This window comes from Pomacea canaliculata, linkage group LG11 (assembly GCF_003073045.1).
Source record: "Pomacea canaliculata isolate SZHN2017 linkage group LG11, ASM307304v1, whole genome shotgun sequence".
NCBI lineage: Eukaryota > Metazoa > Mollusca > Gastropoda > Architaenioglossa > Ampullariidae > Pomacea > Pomacea canaliculata.
In genome coordinates, this window is record NC_037600.1 from 20,485,368 (window position 1) to 20,504,234 (window position 18,867).

General features: G+C 40.5%; 3 protein-coding genes across 5 annotated transcripts; all 3 read left to right on the plus strand.

Moving 5' to 3' along the window:
- Positions 1–693: 693 nt before the first annotated feature.
- LOC112575471 lies at positions 694–10,824 on the plus strand. 3 transcript variants are annotated; one of them, XM_025257360.1, is made up of 16 exons: positions 694–828; positions 1,251–1,336; positions 1,938–1,990; positions 2,721–2,847; positions 3,264–3,366; positions 3,570–3,718; positions 3,887–3,937; positions 4,199–4,310; positions 4,562–4,704; positions 5,718–5,823; positions 6,066–6,229; positions 6,872–7,615; positions 8,450–8,640; positions 8,826–9,308; positions 9,687–10,057; positions 10,261–10,824. In XM_025257360.1, the coding sequence occupies exons 4-16, from the start codon at positions 2,830–2,832 to the stop codon at positions 10,656–10,658; spliced, it is 3,033 nt and encodes a 1,010-aa protein (XP_025113145.1). In that variant the 5' UTR covers positions 694–828; positions 1,251–1,336; positions 1,938–1,990; positions 2,721–2,829; the 3' UTR covers positions 10,659–10,824. The 3 variants fall into 3 exon arrangements, with proteins under 3 accessions (XP_025113145.1, XP_025113144.1, XP_025113146.1); XM_025257359.1 differs by lacking the exons at positions 694–828; positions 1,251–1,336 and adding an exon at positions 1,356–1,625; XM_025257361.1 differs by lacking the exons at positions 694–828; positions 1,251–1,336; positions 1,938–1,990 and adding an exon at positions 1,356–1,625.
- A 720-nt stretch (positions 10,825–11,544) lies between these two features.
- On the plus strand, positions 11,545–14,621 carry LOC112575832. The gene is made up of 5 exons (XM_025257889.1): positions 11,545–11,977; positions 12,600–12,763; positions 13,047–13,742; positions 14,179–14,369; positions 14,586–14,621. The coding sequence occupies exons 2-5, from the start codon at positions 12,749–12,751 to the stop codon at positions 14,596–14,598; spliced, it is 915 nt and encodes a 304-aa protein (XP_025113674.1). The 5' UTR covers positions 11,545–11,977; positions 12,600–12,748; the 3' UTR covers positions 14,599–14,621.
- A 48-nt stretch (positions 14,622–14,669) lies between these two features.
- Positions 14,670–16,484, plus strand: LOC112575712. The gene is made up of 3 exons (XM_025257700.1): positions 14,670–15,055; positions 15,449–15,819; positions 15,985–16,484. The coding sequence occupies exons 1-3, from the start codon at positions 14,787–14,789 to the stop codon at positions 16,404–16,406; spliced, it is 1,062 nt and encodes a 353-aa protein (XP_025113485.1). The 5' UTR covers positions 14,670–14,786; the 3' UTR covers positions 16,407–16,484.
- Positions 16,485–18,867: the final 2,383 nt, after the last annotated feature.

Sequence of the window (18,867 nt, forward strand, 5' to 3'; positions counted from 1 at the left end):
CACATAAACTATCACGAAATTCAAGCAAAAATGTTTTTATTCAAGTGCACAATATAAATCTGTGTGTGCACGGACGACAACACCGCCGTACACAGGCGTTTCTAAAACACCAAGATTGTCGATTGTTTCATTCATGTGCAGTTGTATTCACAGGCCAGAACTCGAGTCATAAAACAAACCGACCTCGGAAACCTTTGCTATTTTATCAGCTGATCGTGTTCTTATCTCTGCTGGATTACTGTTTCATAAGCCAAAGAATCTCAAGCATGGCTTTGTCCTCGCAGCTTGTCTCCTTTTTCGCTCAGTACTCTGCACTATATTTACCTGTGCTTTTTTTCAACGAGCAGGATGTGTATGACTCGACTTCTGACTCATGTTTTTCCCTCCACCCTGCAGTCCCCCACCCCACTCTCAGTCTACGCATGAAGCGAGGCTTTGACCTCAGAGCCGGTAGCTTAGCACCCAGTATTTCTAGTATGAATAATGGGAAAAATGAACCCTCCCTCCCCCAGAACAGTGTGTAGTGTGTACCCCCTAGTGCAGTGATTAAGACACTCGCAGTAAGAAACTCTGGGGGGCAGATCACGTCTCGGGACACTTTGTTAGTGACACCTGTTCACGGGGCTGAGCGTCTGGAATTTTATCCAGGTGCTCCGATTTCTTCTTTTTTCCTCCCTTATTATACGAAACCACATGAAGGTGGAAGCACTTACCTACTTCATTAATCAACCATCCCCCCAGCCACCCCCACTCCAGTGCGACATCACCTTTAAGTTGAAGCTCGTTTTGCTTCCAAAATCAACAACAAAGTGCCTGCCTCCTGCTCATGTGAGAGGTCATTTTTTTCACTTATTTTGAGTGCTGCAAAATGCCATTGCAACTTGTAGGTGTGTTCTGGAGATCTTTCGGCACTGCCATTTGTTGTAAGATATATATATATACGCTCGACTCTGGGACAGGACACATGAATGCAGACTGCCATACTGTTTGCCCCTGTTTGTGTGTGTCCAGTTATATTTATATTTATGAACTGATGCTATACTGTATTGCATTTCTGAATGGTTGTTTACAGATTTTTAGTTTTACAGAGAGACTGTATGTGCCAGTCAATAAATATGTAGTCTGGTTGTGTTCTTTTTACATCCCTTGTTAATATTTTATGTAAACTGATGGTCTCTTGTTACCGTTGGCAGAAAAAACAATTTTCTGATGAGTATAAATAAAGATATATTTTATTTGTATTTGGCCAGTTAACTTAACGACAAACTCCACCCTCAACTCCAAACAGTGCAAACATGAGAGCTGTTAGGAAGGCCTAAGCCGTCTCCAAGCACAGGTAAGCTCGTTGTGTAGAACCTACAAATAACACGTGAACATAAACCTGAAGCAGACTTCAATACAAAAGAACTAACACAGAGGCTACGTGTGGAGACGAACAACAGGTGAGAGAAGTCTTTCACAACAAGGACAATAGACGAGCCTGACATTTGAACCCGACACATGTGAAGAAAAGAATAATGGCAAGAAGGGAGCACTAGAGGTTAGGGTGAACCCGACTTAACGACACTGTTTACCCACCTGAAGAATGGAGCAACCGACAGACGACAGGAACAAAACTAATCGCGGTAAACTTTTATCAAATCGATTACTAACTTCTAAAGAAACTGGTTTGGAGTGATAAACTTGCTGTCATATTGTTGTAGATTTTCTCCGCTTTGTGTTGTACATGTTCTGTCTGTACTACCCTAGGCTTCACCTGTAACCTCAGTCATGCCGTCCCAGACACAAAAAGTACAACACAAGGTAGAAAATCTACAACCCAGAAAATTATGTTTCATGTACAGCCTGGTAATATATATATATTATCAAACTATACACACATAGCTTCAATCTCTACGACTTATATCTACATGGTAAGCTTTTATGATATATAACAGATATTCGATGTCATGTGTCTGGGAATAGCAAGACGAGTACCACGCGGCACGAGGTGAGTCAAAGAGTATGAGATTGTAGCTCTACATTTACTATGAACTCATCAGAACCTCCTAAATAGCATTCTTCGTTTTAGTCATACTGCCTTAGCTGTACATTGTAAATAAACATTAACAATCATCGAGTCCATGGTCGATTTACTAATATTCAAAATTCAAAAGCAGACGTTCATGAATACGATTTAAGCCTACCAAACTACTACATGTACTCAGTTGTTAAAATTGTAAACATTTAAGGCCTTGAGAAAAGAATATTTTAAAGTATAACAGTATAAAATATGTAAACATCAAATCAACATCAATAAAAAAAATCCTCATGGAAAAACTCAGCTTTTACACTCTGTCGAGCTTTTGACATGGTCTCACATTTTTCAGCAAGGCTAAGTGACTGGTGTGTTCAGAGCACCGCCATGAAATAAATTAAAGCTATGTCACTGAATAAGAAGACAGTTGAAGACTGCTGGAAGAGCTCTAGGTGTTTATTAAAAGGTTTTGCATGTCCTTAGTTTCCTCCACACATTTTCAGAATCGCCGAGTGTCGCGGTCCCAGATGTTGATAACATCCACGGAGAAGACGTGTAAAAGTATCGCATTTGACGAATTCTAAAAATTCCATGTACGCCGAACTTTTCTTATAAAAATGCAATAAAACACGAGATTGTTTAGAAAACAAAATTTAATGTGAATAAAAAGTGCTTAAATTTTCCAGAAAATGAAATTTTTCAGGTGTGTTAAAACTGCTTCCTGTGACAAGCGTTCAAAGGATCAGTGACTGGTTTCCTCTTCCAACTACAAACAAACCAACTTGATGATGTTAAGGAATCGGTTGTAAGCCATGTCTCCAAAAAAGAAGGTGAGATAAACAGAAAATTAGAAATTAAGCCTCTACAGTTCTGATGGTATCATAACTGTGATAAGCTCAATCCCACAAGCCGCAATTATCATTGGGTTTCCTTTCTCCACGACGAGATCCCGGAGCTAAGACTTCCACGTAAGCCAAACAAGATGTCCCTTGAAATATTCTTGATGGACCAAACACGTTCACTGTCTATCAAGCTTTCAAGAAACCGAAACAAAGCACTGAACAAAGCAATATAATCAGAATTACAGTAGCTGTCAAAACTGAAAATAGTACTCAACTTTTGTCAATGGCCTATGTTAAGATAAAATCTCATTTTATGACCTTTTAAAATGTGCTCATTATTTTACCCATGACCTGCACTAAAGGATGACTACAGTTTATTTTATCTTCAAACTTCCAAACTACAGCGCAAGCACAGGAGACGGCGACCTAACAGTGGATCACCTGGTGACGGCCGCGTCCACAACAATGTGTCTACCGCGGCTGACCAGCAGGCTTCTCCTTCTGCAGGTACGCAGAAAAATTAAAAAATAATATAATTTCTTTATTGATTATTAAGTCTTAGATTCTGTTCTGAGTGAACTATTACTCATTGCCATAAATATAGAGTCTAGACTTCTGGAAAATCAGTCCAAGTGTGTGTGGTTTGCTTGAAAATGTGTTGTTGACCAGACGATGCACATAAAAATACAAAACTATTTACATTTGCTTAGAGAGTAGTCCTCTACTTCAAGATGTTGAAGACAAGAAAGGTAACCCCTCGCCTGTACCTGAAATGAAGAGTCTCAGCATCCACGATGTTCCATCGCATATCACTCAGACGGCATCAGACAGAATAACCAACGGGTCGTGTGATACCGAGGTTTGTATAGTGTTATATTCAGTATCAGTAATATGAGTATGCACTAAAAACTAAGTATAAGACAAACTACTAGCACTAGACTGCATTAGCTGCGAGTTAAGCTCGGGAACTAATTCATGCCTCAGAAAGTGAGACTAAGTATGTGTTGCATTGTCTTGTCTTTAACAGGAGCAGAAACAGTTAGCAATACCTGGTCAACCGCCGTCTACTGCACAGCAGGTGAGACACTGACTGAATGATACATGTAAAGGATTGGATACCCTCAACCTTGGGTTATAATCCTAGGTTTAAACAGTCAGTACGCTTAGAAAAAAGAGGGGTTGTCATAGCGTTTAGTAAGAACATCCTTCTGACAAGTTAAATACGATCAACCGTCAGAATGTTGTCTGTATCATAACAACTCCTATATGTTATTGTACTTAGCTGATGAGTAAACAAAGGCATATCTCATGTTCTGTTTGTTGTACAATTTCTGTTAAGCTCCAAGGTGATCAAAGGCAAAAGACAGAGAGTGATGAACAAGCACGTGGTAAATGTCATGTCCAAGACAATATGTCTGCCTCGACTGACCATCAAGATTCTATTCCCGCAGGTACGTGTGTAAAGTCTTTTAAATCAGAAAAAAGCAAAAGATTTTTATTTTTTGGGATAATGTGTACGATTTCTTCTTATTTTGGTATCAATACTTCCTTTCTTTGTTAAAGCTTTGCTAGTGCCTTGAATATAGAGTCTAGACTCCTCTGTGAAAATTTGTCTATTTTTTTATCTTGTATGAAGAAAGGAAAGTGTACTTAGGATTAGAAGATGCAAATAAAATATACAAGCTTATGTCATTTGGCTTAGATAATAGTCCAACTCCACAAGAGAAGAAATGCGCCGATGTACAGATGGACTCAAAGCAGTCTGAGCATGTACCGGTCGTGGCGAGTGTCAGTGATGGTCCACCAACGATGAAGGCGTCAGTGGATGTCAATAGTGTCCCTGAGGTTTGTATAGCAAGTGTAACATTCAGTGATAGTAGTGATAGTATGTAGCATGAACTAGTCAAAACAAGAAGAGTTAAATCTACTATGTTCGGCAGCTAATTGTTTTGAGACATCATTGCTTCAATCCTTGTTTCAACAAATTATTAGGAGACGAAAATAATTACCATTAAATAATGTTATTGCAGAACAGTCATCTGCCAGCAAACAAAACAATATTTAGTAATTTACTATTATGCATCACGTATGGTAAGAATACAGGTTAAATAAAATCATAAGGTGAAAGGACAAAGTGAGGATGCGTTTCTTAATGTTGACTCTCGCTTACTTCCTAACAAATGCTATTTAATTAAATAATAAATATAGGATGATCACTGAGATTTAGAACTAAATGAACCTGCTCTAATGTAACGGCTTTTTTTAATTCACATACGGAAATTATCAACATTATGAAAAAATTTGGCGTGAGGAAAAATAAAACTCTACTATACATTGAAAAAAATGACTTTAGGTGTTCATGTTTAGAATTTCAATATATATATATATACTGTCTGAATAACAGGATTGTCATCAATATAGTGCATAATGACACATTGCAATAAATAGCATATTTGGCTTGATTCCTTGAGAAAATGTCCCAGCATCCGATGCTGTGCTTGAAAATCGTTGTCCTGTTCTGCCGAAACAATTCCTTGCTTTGCTTCTGACTACAGATCCTTCATACCATAAAGCATTCTATCAAAATTCGATATCACTCTCTCATTCTTTATTGTTTTTTTTTCCTTGCATTGTGTATGCATGTTTGTGTGTATGCGTATTAGTGAAGATACATTTGATATCTGCCCTAAAAGGTTCGCACTACTGTGTGTAAAGCGCTATGAGTCCTGCTGATGCTGGAGAAAGGCCCTATATAAATATAATTATTATCATAGTTCATGATGTTGCATAGTTATCTGTAAAGTAAACAGTTGAATACTTCCTGATCTGTTTGTTGTAAACTTACTGTTAATCTCCAGGGCAACGACCGGCTATCGTCAGGAAGAAGAGGACAAGCTCCTGGTGGAGGGCGTGTCAAAGTATACTTTCACGCCATAAGTGACCAGCAAGAGTCTCTTCTGAAAGGTATGTATTTTTTATATTTGCATTAAAATTATGTGTCTACAAAAAAAAGAGGTATTTACTCTTGTTTAAGTTAACTAATTTCAGCTTTTTTTCAATTCTCGATATTTTTGATGACAAAGTCATCATCGCCTCAAAATTAATTGGAAAGCCAGCTGTTGAATCCCATTTAATTCCGCAAAGAAGAACTGTTATGTAAAATATTTTGTGCACATAGTTCTACAAATGCGATTTATTTTACCTAGGTGATACGAACCTGCTGCTAGAGCTGAAGGAAAAGACAGGTGCTGATGTAGAGTTTGACTCGATGCAATCACCTGTATCAGGTATGAAGATTCTTATCATCCACTGTGTTCCACAGAAGGTCGAGGAGGCAATCAGGCTCATCAGTGTGATGTGCGATATTAAGGTTTGTGTGGCAGGAATGAGTATTAGACAGATATGAGAAGTGAACAGTACTAACTTTGAGCTAAGCAAACTCACACGGAACTGTACTATTTCGTAAACAACAACAAGCCATGTTAGTTCTTGTAACTAAAGCAGCAGCTGTATTAACATGTTTTGAATACCCAGTTATTGTAAATATCACTTGCTCCAGTCCTGTAAATTAATACAATTGCAGCTTAAGTAATATAGTAGTAAAAATAATCTAGGTAACGTTTATACTTGCTCGGAATGTAAGTGTGCATTGTAAATTATCTGGATATAAAATCAAAAATTTTCTTCTTAAAAGCAGTCCATAATTATATGTTATTGCTTATGTAAATGACTGCATAATCACTAAAATTCAACATATTTCATTAACAAAAACTCCATAAAGTGACAGAACAAAAACATTATTCAGTCCGAAGTGTTCATCCAATACAGTTACTGTCAAGAATTAAATTCATCGAGGTAAATACATATACATCGTAAGTTTATCTAGTCTGTTTGAAGATTTTCGCGTTATAATTATGTATAATAATCAACAAAAATTTAAAAACTTTGAGCATTAGGGTTACTAACTATGAAACATTCTTAAGTATAATACTAATTATGGCTTTTGACACAGGAAACCATGTTGGAACAAGCTCAGAAATTCTGGCTCCAGTGGGTGGAGGCCTCGTTTCCAGCCCTCGAGTCTCGCGCCTACTTCCTGCCTCCTGTCTACTTCAACCGCGTGCCCATGACTAGACAGTCTCTTGTTGGACAGGATATTTTGATTCTTCAATCTGAACCTGGACAATCCGATCAGCACAACCAACCAGCAATAATTCATTCTACTGTGTCTCAGACGCTCACTCTTCAACCTTCTCCTTTTCAGAACAGTGACGTCAGAGATGATGAAGCCTTCGAGAGGGTTTTTCTTTGTCTGCAGAGGATGTCTGAACAGAACAGTGAGGTTTTAGTTGTATTGAGTCAGTTTCGCTTTGGGCAGTACCTGAGTGAACCTTGGTACGCTGCCATGACTGCAGAACTACCCATGGCCAAGAACTTGCCCAACTCTTTGTCAAGAGACAGACAAGGAGAATTTGATATGCTTGTTATTCACCGACTTTACGGGTTTGTAGTGTGTGAGGTGAAGTCTTTGGGTAAAAGCTCTGAATATAGTAAGATGACGGACTTAGAATTAAAGGATACCATCAGAAAGAAACTGAGAGACGCCGTATCACAACTGGACAAGGCGGAGGCCATGTTGTCTCACCTGGTGTCCGACATCGCTCCCGGTCTGCGCGTCACTAAGACCATCGCTGTTCCTAATCTCGAGGCTAGTACAGTACAAGAGGTCGTCTCTGGTGATTCCAAATTGTTTGAGGTAAAGGTCTGAAAGAGCATTTGTTTACCCTATAAATCTTCTAATTCAGTCATATACACAATAAAGTACATAACATAGATAAACAAAGCATATCTTATTCATAACATATACATAAAATATATTTAACATATATAACACTTATAAGAACACCTGTTAACATTTTTCGAACAGAAAACAGTATAACAAGACAGACACACATTAATAAACACACGAAAACAAGCACACACACATATATATATATATGTGATATCAACCATTTTGTAACCACAGAATCTTGAAAAAGAGAAATTTGCTAATGTTGCTAAAGTCAAAATCTTTCATGGATAATAATAATGACAGCTCACGTAAAAATTGAAAGCTACAAGCAGTCTTTTACCGAGTTGTTTGCATTATCCGAGTCGTCGGGGAAAATGGAGATACAGAGGTGTGGAAATACAACAGGTTGGGAACCATCAGTGTGGAGTACACCGAAGGATCCACCAAAAAGGATAGAAACGATAGCGTTTCCAGACACGAGGACACAGCGCCATCTGTCAACTCAGCTCGAGTGGACGAGACGAATACGCATACGATAGTCCTAGGAAGGCTTTAGTATCCGAGAAAAATTGTAGAGGGCAACGCAAAAGCTAGAGTTGAGATTCACCAATGAAATGAATGGTAGTTAATAACAGAACACTGCAATGACAAGACGACAGTAAAACTAGACTAATGTAACATCAGATTATTAAGTAGAGATCATAGACTACCAATTTTTCTTTTCAAAAGTATAATCTAAGGGGTTTTAGTTATTTGACAATCAGTCACAAGCTCTCCGTTTTCGTGGTTTTCTTCCAGGACATGTGTCAGTGTCTCAGAACAGAGAAAGTGGACATCATTTGCTATGAGCAGCTGTCTGACCCCAAGACACCCTGGAACGTCAGCACCGATGTGCAAAAGTCACTTGGAAAATGGTGGAAGCAACGTGTGGCCAACGCTGGACCTGACAGTCAAATGACTTATCTTATTTACAAGACATTAGTAGCCAGGTAAACAAAAACGCTTACAATCATATTTATAATAGGATTCTTTACTTGGGAGTCCTAGTTTTAATACCAGTGTTTGAATGGAGATCAATTTTAAGTAAAAAAAAATTCTTATTTATGTATTATTGTGGCTTCTTGTCTAAAAGAAAAGTACAACAACTACTGTGGGGTTATTTTGACTGTATCAGGTTCTGTGGTCCGGCGACAACAGTGAGTGTGCCATGCACATGTCCTCCACGTGTGAGTGTCAAGACCCTGGGTCAGGCCGTGTGGTGGACAGGAGAGTGCTATACTGCTGTAATCACACTCTTCCCGGAGCAAGTTCACCTGCTCAACAAAGCAGATACTAGGGTGTTTGTTTCTGGTCCACCCGGTACAGGTAAAACTGTGGTGCTGCTGCTGATGGCCATAGAGTGGCTGCGAGGTGGCCATGACGTCTACATCATAAGTGTTTGGTTGTCCAGTCGTGCAACTTGCACCATGTTGTACTACCTGCTGGATCATAGTCTCAGGATGCAACAGACTTCAGGAGTAACACCCGGTCGACTTCACCTTCTGAAGTATGATTTTAGTGTTGATAAAGCAACAGAGAACGCCGTGAGCGAATTGTCAGTGGCAGCGGAGAAAGGGTCATTGCACGTCATCGCCGATGAAACGGGGCTTGATGAGGGGTAAGGTGTTAGCATATAAAGTAGGAATGAGTTAACAAGCAAGGTGGTCAATCACAAAACTTCATCTCCAGCTAGAGGTAGCAGACTTACTGGTATGCTGTTGTCGGATAATAGACAGACACATACACATGCAAGCACAGAACTCTGTTTCTCTGGAGATGATAAACCTACAACACCCACCCACCATTCGTCATATCATGAACGCACTTTATTGACACTTTAGATCATATCCTCCAAAAATTATGTATCAAACGACACTGATTTGATGTTTGCTTTCATCCTTACTGTGTTGATAGTCATTTGTGAACAACTATAAATGTATGTCAGTCACAAAAGGCACGTGGATCTTAATACTTTGAACACTCGTGACTGTAACAGGTCTCAAAACTTCCAGACTTTCTGTAACGAATTGCTGTCACAAGTTCCTGGTCTCCATCTGTGGGCGGCAAGTTGTTTCCATGGAGACGCACCCACCAACTGGCAAGTGGAATATTTAACCAGACCCCTCCGCTCTCCACCGGCCGTCGTCAGGGAAGTCGCGTTAGACCCAGAAATTAATCATCACAAGCGTGTCAAGCCGTACAGTGAGCGAGGTGTACCCCACCACACAGACGGCCCGCCAGTCAGACGACTGTATCATGGAGGTCAGAGTCACTCGGGTGACTGGCCAGGTGAATGCAAAATGTGCGGTGATGAAGTGAGCAGATTCCTAAAAAGTCTTCGTGATGGTGAAACGTCAGTCAACAGAGGTATCACATGAACCATTACTACGTATCTCACCAAAGACATATATACAGACATACATTCAAACCAACAACTAGCAAATGATAGCTCCCATGTTAATCGTGTTTAGCGACATTTTACATCACAGTTTGTCGGCTGTATGCCTTAGTTGTAATGAGCCAACTTTCAATGTTAACAGAGAATGTTTCGATAATGTGTTCGATGGCAGACGTACTAGGCGAGACAACACCACCCTGTCTACAGTGGAGAGACATACTGGTGCTGGACTGGGGTCAACCAAAAGACAACTCAGGCATAATAGAGGGACTGCAAGAAGCGGGTATCCCAGTGCGGGTGATGAAGGAGGATGACATCGAGGACGTGGCCACGGCCCGCAGTGACGTGGTGTGGATGGCGGATGGAGATCGTGTTCGTGGTCTGGAGAGAAAAGTCGTCGTCTGTCTGAAGAGTCCTTGTGTTAATGATCAACTATTAATCAGACTTCACAACATGTCCCGGTGTACGTCACAACTTGTGATTATTTCATCTGAAGAGCATCGTTTCGATGGTGTCTCCCCCACAGAGTATATTCGTACCTGGAGAGACTCCCTCTGCTGTGTGTGCTAGTCATTTGTCTTTCATTGTTTATATATTGTTTGTATAGTGTACGTGAAAAGTTTGTGATGACATCATGCACTGAAGAGAGGTTGTTTTTTCACAATAGGTGCATTTCCCTATTGTTTATACAACTTAAAAACAACGATACAATCCTTTGAATAAATTATGTAGCACATACTGTGTGATCTCTTTTTTCCAATAGAGTAAAGATAGATGCGTACTTTTACGAAAGGAAATCCAACATTAGTTCATGAACAGTTTTTACTTGATGACTGTTCATTTATAATTTATTTAGTTGCACAAAAGCTTGAATGTTGATGAGGATGAGAGTTTAGCTTACTCCTTGTTACTCCTCGAGTGGAATAGGGCCGAAAGAGATGAGGATAATACTTAAGTATATTTACATTCCCCAGCAACTACTAGTTTCAAAGCGTTGTACTCACAGACAGACGCTGTTACACGAAAACACACATACCCGACATTACACGCCTCCACCGCATACACACAGTAGCATTGTTTTATAACAGACCCTGAAGTGTTATCGGCATAAAAACATGTACACACATATTGTTTGTTTGATTACTTCAAGACAGTACTATTAAATTAAGCTTCCAATCTTCTTCTCTTTTACTAGCCTGTACATTGTCACATTCGGCCTCAAGAATTGAAAAGAAATTCAAAAAAATGTAGACTGATGATTTCATTATTATGTGATACTGTTGGAAGATTTCACCAATCGAACTATTACTAATCAGAGCTTCACCTTTCCTAAACATTGCACAAGGTTATTAAGAAGTATCCAAGTCTAGAAGCTTTGGCAAGTCATGACAACAGGACTAATGTGATTTTCCAGTAGTGTAAACCTGCTACATGATGACCTTTAAAGGATCATTTCTTTAAAACACATTTCCTCTAGTGGGTAATTTGAAGATTTTAACAGCTATTCATGTTGTGCTAGGCTGGATAGCAGAGTGACCCTATTCTTACAGTGCTCGCCAGGCAAGCATACCCCGGGGTCACACAGGGGGAGGCGCGTCACATATGATATAAAATGACGTAAAAATAATGTGACGTCAGAACTAAATGGTGTTGGATATACAAAGTTCAAGAGCTCAGCATGAAGTTGGTACAGTGTTGTCTTTCAGTCTCTGCTCCGTCATCCGATGATGTCATCAGTGACGACATTGTCCAATGACGTATAAACGCAGCTGACATGGTCAGGTCAGGTCAGGTCAGTCCCATGCCCGGTCCGGGCGTAGGGGGGACCGTCCGGCAGCAGCAACAGACAGAATTTTCCACCCGGTCCTGTCTTGAGCAGATGAGAGCAGGTCTGGCATCTCGCGTTCGGTCCATTCTTTAATGTTGGTGACTGACATGGTACTGAAGCACAAACAAAAATAAATGTTGATAAAGTATACGAAGTCCACAGAGTCACTACTGCCTGTAGGCACCACACTCGTAGAAAATTCACTCTCAAATCAGTACATCACATAGATTCACATAGACCCATACGATCTGTCTGAAGCAGAACCATGTCACATAATTCCACTGATCGAAGGTGAAAATGAAACTGTAAAGAACGGTCACCACTGAATCATCTCCCACACCACAGAAACTGAAACTGAGGTCACCAGGATGGAAGGAGCATCATATCCAAGCTTTCGCAGCCAGGCACGCTTCAAATTAAGGTTGACAGCAAAGTCTAGGGAAACAACAATAACACATCAGGCAAGACCGAAGACAAAGTAGGTTCCACTCATCCGCCATCTTGCTACGTAGCCCTCTTCTGTGGTTTTTATAAATTATCGATAATGGTGATGAAAAATTGTCATCGCCATTATTTTCAATACAAAAACAGCAGTTAACTAAATAATTCCGCCAAGTTAGTCTAGAATATGGTAAAAATATCCAGCACATGTAGTTCTACAAATGTAATTTTATTTTGCTTAGATAATATGCGCCTACTCGTAGAGCTGAAGGAGAAGACAGGGGCTGATCTAGAGTTTAACTCAAAGCCATCACCTGTACCAGGTATGAAGATTCTCATCATCCGCAGTGTTCCACAGCAAATCTAGGCTGCAGTCAAGCTCATCAGTAACATGTGTGGTGTTAAGGTTTGTGTGGCAGTAATTAGTATTGGATATTAATGATGGAAAGTGAACAGTAATAACTTAAGGCAAAGCAAACTTACACGGAACAGCATTATGTAGCCAACAACAACAAACCGTGCTAGCTCTAAGTAGCAAAATTTAATTGATCCTGGTGACTGAAAGTTTAACTGGTATTTTTTTTAAGATATTCAAATTAATTCGTTGAAATTTACCTCGAATATAATAATGAACAAATATTTAAAATGTTTGAAGAAGCAATCTTATGTTAATTACGACGTTGATACAGGAGACCATCTCAGACCAAGCCCAGAAACTCTGGCTCCAGTGGGTTGAGGCCGCGTTCCCTAAACTCGACTCACGCGCCTACTTCCTGCCTCCTGTCTACGTCAACCGCGTGCCGATGACTAGACAGTCGGTTGCTGGTCAGGAAATTTTGGTACTTGAGTCTGAACCTAAACAGGCTGGTGAGAACAACCATTCTCCTGTTCAGAACAGTGACATTAGAGATGACGAAGCCTTCCAGCGGGTGTTTCTTTATCTGCAGAAAAAGTCTGAAGAGAACAATGAAGTTTTAGTTGTATTGAGTCAGTTTCGCTTTGGACAGTACCTGAGTGAACCTTGCTACGCTGCCGCCACTGCACAGCTACCCATGGCCAAGAACTTGCCCAACTCTTCGTCAAGAGACAGACAAGGAGAATTTGATATGCTTGTTATTCACCGACTTTACGGGTTTGTAGTCTGTGAGGTGAAGGCTTTGGGTAAAAACCTTAAAGAAAGTAAGATGACAGATTTAGAATTACAAGATAATATTAGGAAGAAACTGAGAGACGCCGTGTCACAGTTGGACAAGGCGGAGGCCATGTTGTCTCACCTGGTGTCCGACATCGCTCCCGGTCTGCGCATCACTAAGACCATCGCTGTTCCTAACCTCAAGACCTGTCAAGTACAACAAGCCATCTCTGGTGATCCCAAGCTGCTTGAGGTAAGGTATCGAGGTGGATTTTGCTTAAGCTATATATTTTCTAAATTTAGTCATACATGAAATGGACATAACAAAAGTAAATTAAACGTATAGTATACATTTATAACACTGATATGAATAAGTGATAACATTTTTGAACATAAAACTGTACATAACAATACGTTCACACATTAATGAGCATACGCAAAAAATAAACGCAAATATATATTAAAAAACTCAACTCACAACCGGTAACATTTCCTGCTTGTAGCGATCGTGGTATTATTGAACTTAAAGAGAGTTTAGCCAGTTAGGTTAAAGATTCCTATGTATTATCTGTATTTCGATGTTTATTCTATCAACTTATTTTTGCTTTACTTGAGCAAATTAAATTTTACTAATCTGGATCATGAGGCAATTCATCCACAAGCTGTGAAATCACGTGGTTTTCCCCCAGGACCTGTGTCAGTGTTTAAGAACGAATCAAGTGGACATCATTTGCAGTGAGCAGCTTTCTGAGTCCAAGACACCTCAGGATGTCAGTAACGATATGGAAACTAATCTCGGAAACTGGTGGCAGCGACATGTGGCCGGCGCTGAGCCTGACAGTCACATGACCGATGTTGTTTACAGGACACTAGTCGCCAGGTAAAACAGAACGATGCGAAGCTATTTACACATGTACTTCCTACTTGTTACATACGATTTGATTCTTCTTTTAATATTCATTCTTAGCACTTAACTACTTTTACTTTACATCGTCACCGTGTCGTGAAAATCAATTATCACTTAGTAAGCGTATTATTGTGGCTCCCTGTGTAAAAATGCTGTGTTATTATCTTAACTACAAGATTCTGTGGACAGGCGACAACAGTGAGTGTGCCATGCACATGTCCTCCACGTGTGAGTGTCAAGACCCTGGGTCAGGCCGTGTGGTGGACAGGAGAGTGCTATACTGCTGTAATCACACTCTTCCCGGAGCAAGTTCACCTGCTACACACGGCGCCTCCCACACTCTTTGTCACCGGACCGCCCGGTACAGGTAAAACTGTGGTGCTGCTGCTGATGGCCACAGAATGGCTGCGATGTGGCCACGACGTCTACGTTGTAAGTATTTGGTTGTCCAGTCGTGCAGCTTGCACCATGTTGTATCACCTACTGCATCAGAGTCTAAGGATGCAACAGACATCAGGAGAACCACCCGGTCGAGTTCGCCTTCGGACGATTGATTTTAATGCTGATAAAGACGTGGAGAAGGCCGTCAACGACTTGTCACAGGCGGCGAAGAAAGGGTCGTTGTACGTCATCGCTGATGAAGTGGGGCTAGATGAGTGGTAAGTTGTAGATGTGTAGAGGTGTAAAGTAGTTATCCATCTAACAGGCAGACGTTGTGTTCATCACAATTACCACAGTTCATTCTGCACTTGATACAGCAGACTCATCAGTCATTAGTATGTTCTTGTGGAAACCACACACACACACCCTGAGATACAAACTGTTTCTCTCACACTGGGGATGCTAGACCTACCACATCCACCCACCATTCATCACATTACACACATTCATATTATTGTAACTTTATATCCTCGAGTCTGCAAATTATCTAGCAAAATACACAATGATTTGATGTTTGTTATAGAACATTTACTGCATTGTATAGAAATGTAAAGGATATATACATGCAGTCACGTAGATCTTAATGGTTTAAACAATCATTATCGTAACAGGTCTGACAGCTTCCAGACTTTCTGTGACAAGCTGCTGATACAAATTCCTCGTCTCCACCTTTGGGCTGCAAGTTGTTACCATGACTACTCACCTAATGGCTGGCACATTGAATATTTAACCAGACCCCTCCGCTCTCCACCAGTCGTTGTCAGGGAAGTTGCCTTAGACCCAGAAATTAATGACCACAAGCGTATCCACCCGTACAGTGAGCGAGGTGTACCCGACCACACAGACGGCCCGCCAATCAGACGACTGTATCACCGAGGTCAGGGTCACTCAGGGGACTGGCCAGGTGACTGTGTCACGTGCGGTCTTGAGGTGGCCAGCTTCCTACACAGTCTTCATACTGATGAAACGTCAACCGACAGAGGTATCACTAGAACCATAGTTTAAAATAAATTTCAACCAAAACACGTGCATGCATTCAAGCTGACAACCAAGCAAATGATCACCCCATGTTAGTGATGTGTGATGAAATTTTCCTCACAATCGTTTGTCGTCAGTGTCCTTTAGTTATTGTTTTCAATGTTATCAGAGAACACTTCGACAAGATGTTCAGTATCCACCTATACAGCATCGCCCAGCCTGCAGTGGAGAGACGTGCTGGTGCTGGACTGGGGGCAACCTAAAGACAAGTCGGGCATACTAGAGGGGATGGAAGAAGCGGGTATCCCAGTGCGGGTGATGCAAGATGATGACATCGAGGACGTGGCCAAAGCCAATACTGATGTGGTGTGGGTGGCGAATGGAGAGCTTGTTCGTGGTCTGGAGAGGAAAGTCGTTGTTTGTCTGGAGAGTCCTTGTGCTGGTAGTAAGCTCTTCATCCGACTTAACAACATGTCCCGCTGTACGGCACAGCTTGTGATTGTCTCTTCTGAAGAGTATTGGCCTGTTGAAGCTGTCTCACCCACAGAACCACATTCTGGACACCAAGAATCTTCCTGCAACATGTGCTAGTCACGTTCTTTCGTTGTTTATATAATATTTATATTAGGATCGGCTTGGGATAATCGGGACAACAATACGATCAATCGAATAAATGATGTTTACACTTTTGAACAGCTTTCAACAGTCTGTACTTTGCATGAAACTGTTTTTCAGTAGAGTGAAGAGGGCTACGCAATTTGTCTAAAGGAAATTAAAGATTAGTTTATAAACAATTTGCACTTAATGATTGCTCACGTAGATGTTTTTAATCACACAAAAGTGTAAATGATAATAGGGTTGATAATATTTCTGATGAAGACAATAATTGAGAATATTTTTGAAGCGCTATTTCCGAGCAACAGCTTGTTTTAAAATGTTGTATACAATGTTCGACAGAAAGACAGCACACAAGGGCATATGAGCACGATTACTCTAAATGGACACATACCTACCCACACCCAACCTTACTGTGCACACACACGTGGTCACGCTTACTGCAAGAAGTTACAAGGACAAGCTGTCTTTCTGTTTCTTCTGATTCACACAAATCAACACACAGTCATCACTATAGCAACCCCTGTCGCTGCGCAGGCGGCAAAAGCAGGATTTTAAGACCGAGACCAAGAATAAGAAAAAAATAATCGTGTAGGTTTTTATGACACATACATGCATAATGCTTTCTCTATTCTGAACAATGATCCATTAAACAATAACAAACAACATAACCTTACAATTCTCTTAAATTAAATCAAAACATTTTAAACATTGAAAGACAACACAAAGGAAAACAATACAATACGTAGCACAATGAACGCTTTAAGTGTGGTCCAACATTGTCTGGTCCCTGCGCCTGGATGTCTTCTTGTTTAGGCATTGTTGACTGTGGATTTTGAATTGTCTTGGCACCAGGATGTTTAGCTGTAAGCTCGGAGAAAGGAGCACAGAGAATGGAAATGAAGGGACAGCTCATTATTTTTATACCATCATGCCTCTCAGTAACGGGACATATGGCTGCTAGAAATTGAATTTCCAGAATCTGGCAATAGCTCCAGAATACAGATGACGACGATGTGATGATCATGATAAAAAAGATGATATGTAAAATTAGACGACTAAGCAAATATACTGCCAATGTGACAGGTGTGAGTGAGGTTTGTGTCAAAGAGAAACACACACCAAAGATCCCTGTGCGCTCAGCGTTGTGTCATTGTGTGAAGTTACAGAAAGAACAAACCAGTTCCTACTACATTGAGTGAGAAGTCAGAATGATAGTAACTGTTCAACTGCATTGTATTCTTAGTAGACCACAATCACCAGGAGGAAAGTAATTGCTCCCCGACATTATAATCTTAAGCGACAATTCTGTGGGCCACCCATCATTACTAGGAGGACAGGAACTGATCAGCTGCGTTATAATCTTAGGAGACTGACTCATATATAATCTGTACTTCGTTGACCAAAAAGTTAATATACGGCGCATGACTGAACTTTAAAAGTATATTTGATCGGAATTTATAAACAAATCGTGAACAGATGCTGAATCGTTCGCTGTAGTCTTAACGAAGACGTTTCTGACAGCATTATAGAAACATTATCGGGAGCAAAAGATAAGAGCTAATGGCTATCTCATTTACAAAATTTAATGGATAAAAGTCATTGATCTCTATGAAGAAGTTTTTGTAAGGTAAAAGTTTGCAATACCACATCGCACTCACAAATGTCTGTTAAAACTAACCCCAAAAAGCAAAAGAACCCTAGAATAGACACCCCAACTATTTCGTTTACTGTAATCTCGAAGGTTACTGAATAGAATTACAGAAGGTGTGCGAGTAGGGTGAGCAAGGCGGTGACATAAGCAGACCAAAATAGTTCTTCACCGTCAGATTGTGCTTAGCAAAGGAAGGGAAACTTAACGCAAAGCCTCGCAAATCTCCTGTCCTAGAGAAAATTCGTCATGAATCACTCCGATGAGATCAAGTATCTTTGCTGTTTTTAAGGACAACCCAAGCTGTCTCCAAGAGCAGGTGGAAAATCCACAATAAGCAAGTGAACACAAACCTGACACAGACTTCAGTGCACAAGAACTAACACCGAGGCTACGTGTGGAGACCAACAACAGGTGCCAATAGACGGGCCTGACATTTGAACCTGATGTATAATGCCGAACAAAGAAACTTCACTAGACAGCAGAGGCGTTGAGTTTCATTGAACACGAAAGATAAGCAGAGGTTACAGTGACCCTGAGTTAACGACCTCGTCACTTGGCGACTGTGTCTCCCACTGACGGGTAAACAAACCGACCACCGATAGGACAGAGGTGAAGATTGACTGATTGTGAAACTTGGTCAAGCCGTCTGGTAAGTCTCAAAAACACTTATTTTAGAAGATATCATCAGAGGATACGGAAATTAAAATATTTTCTAATCTTTATTTGAGATTGTGCATGTTAAGAATGCTACAGAGATTGAGAAGTGTCATTGAGTGCGTACTC

Bases quoted from the DNA above. Each gene is read 5' to 3' on its own strand.
- LOC112575471 (XM_025257360.1), top strand. The intron at 3,719-3,886 runs GTTTGTATAGTG...TGTCTTTAACAG, and splicing joins ACGGGTCGTGTGATACCGAG to GAGCAGAAACAGTTAGCAAT. The intron at 10,058-10,260 runs GTATCACATGAA...GTTCGATGGCAG, and splicing joins TGAAACGTCAGTCAACAGAG to ACGTACTAGGCGAGACAACA.
- LOC112575832 (XM_025257889.1), top strand. The intron at 13,743-14,178 runs GTAAGGTATCGA...GTTTTCCCCCAG, and splicing joins GTGATCCCAAGCTGCTTGAG to GACCTGTGTCAGTGTTTAAG.
- LOC112575712 (XM_025257700.1), top strand. From the start codon at position 14,787: ATGGCCACAGAATGGCTGCGATGTGGCCACGACGTCTACGTTGTAAGT. The intron at 15,056-15,448 runs GTAAGTTGTAGA...TTATCGTAACAG, and splicing joins GAAGTGGGGCTAGATGAGTG to GTCTGACAGCTTCCAGACTT. The intron at 15,820-15,984 runs GTATCACTAGAA...CAATGTTATCAG, and splicing joins TGAAACGTCAACCGACAGAG to AGAACACTTCGACAAGATGT.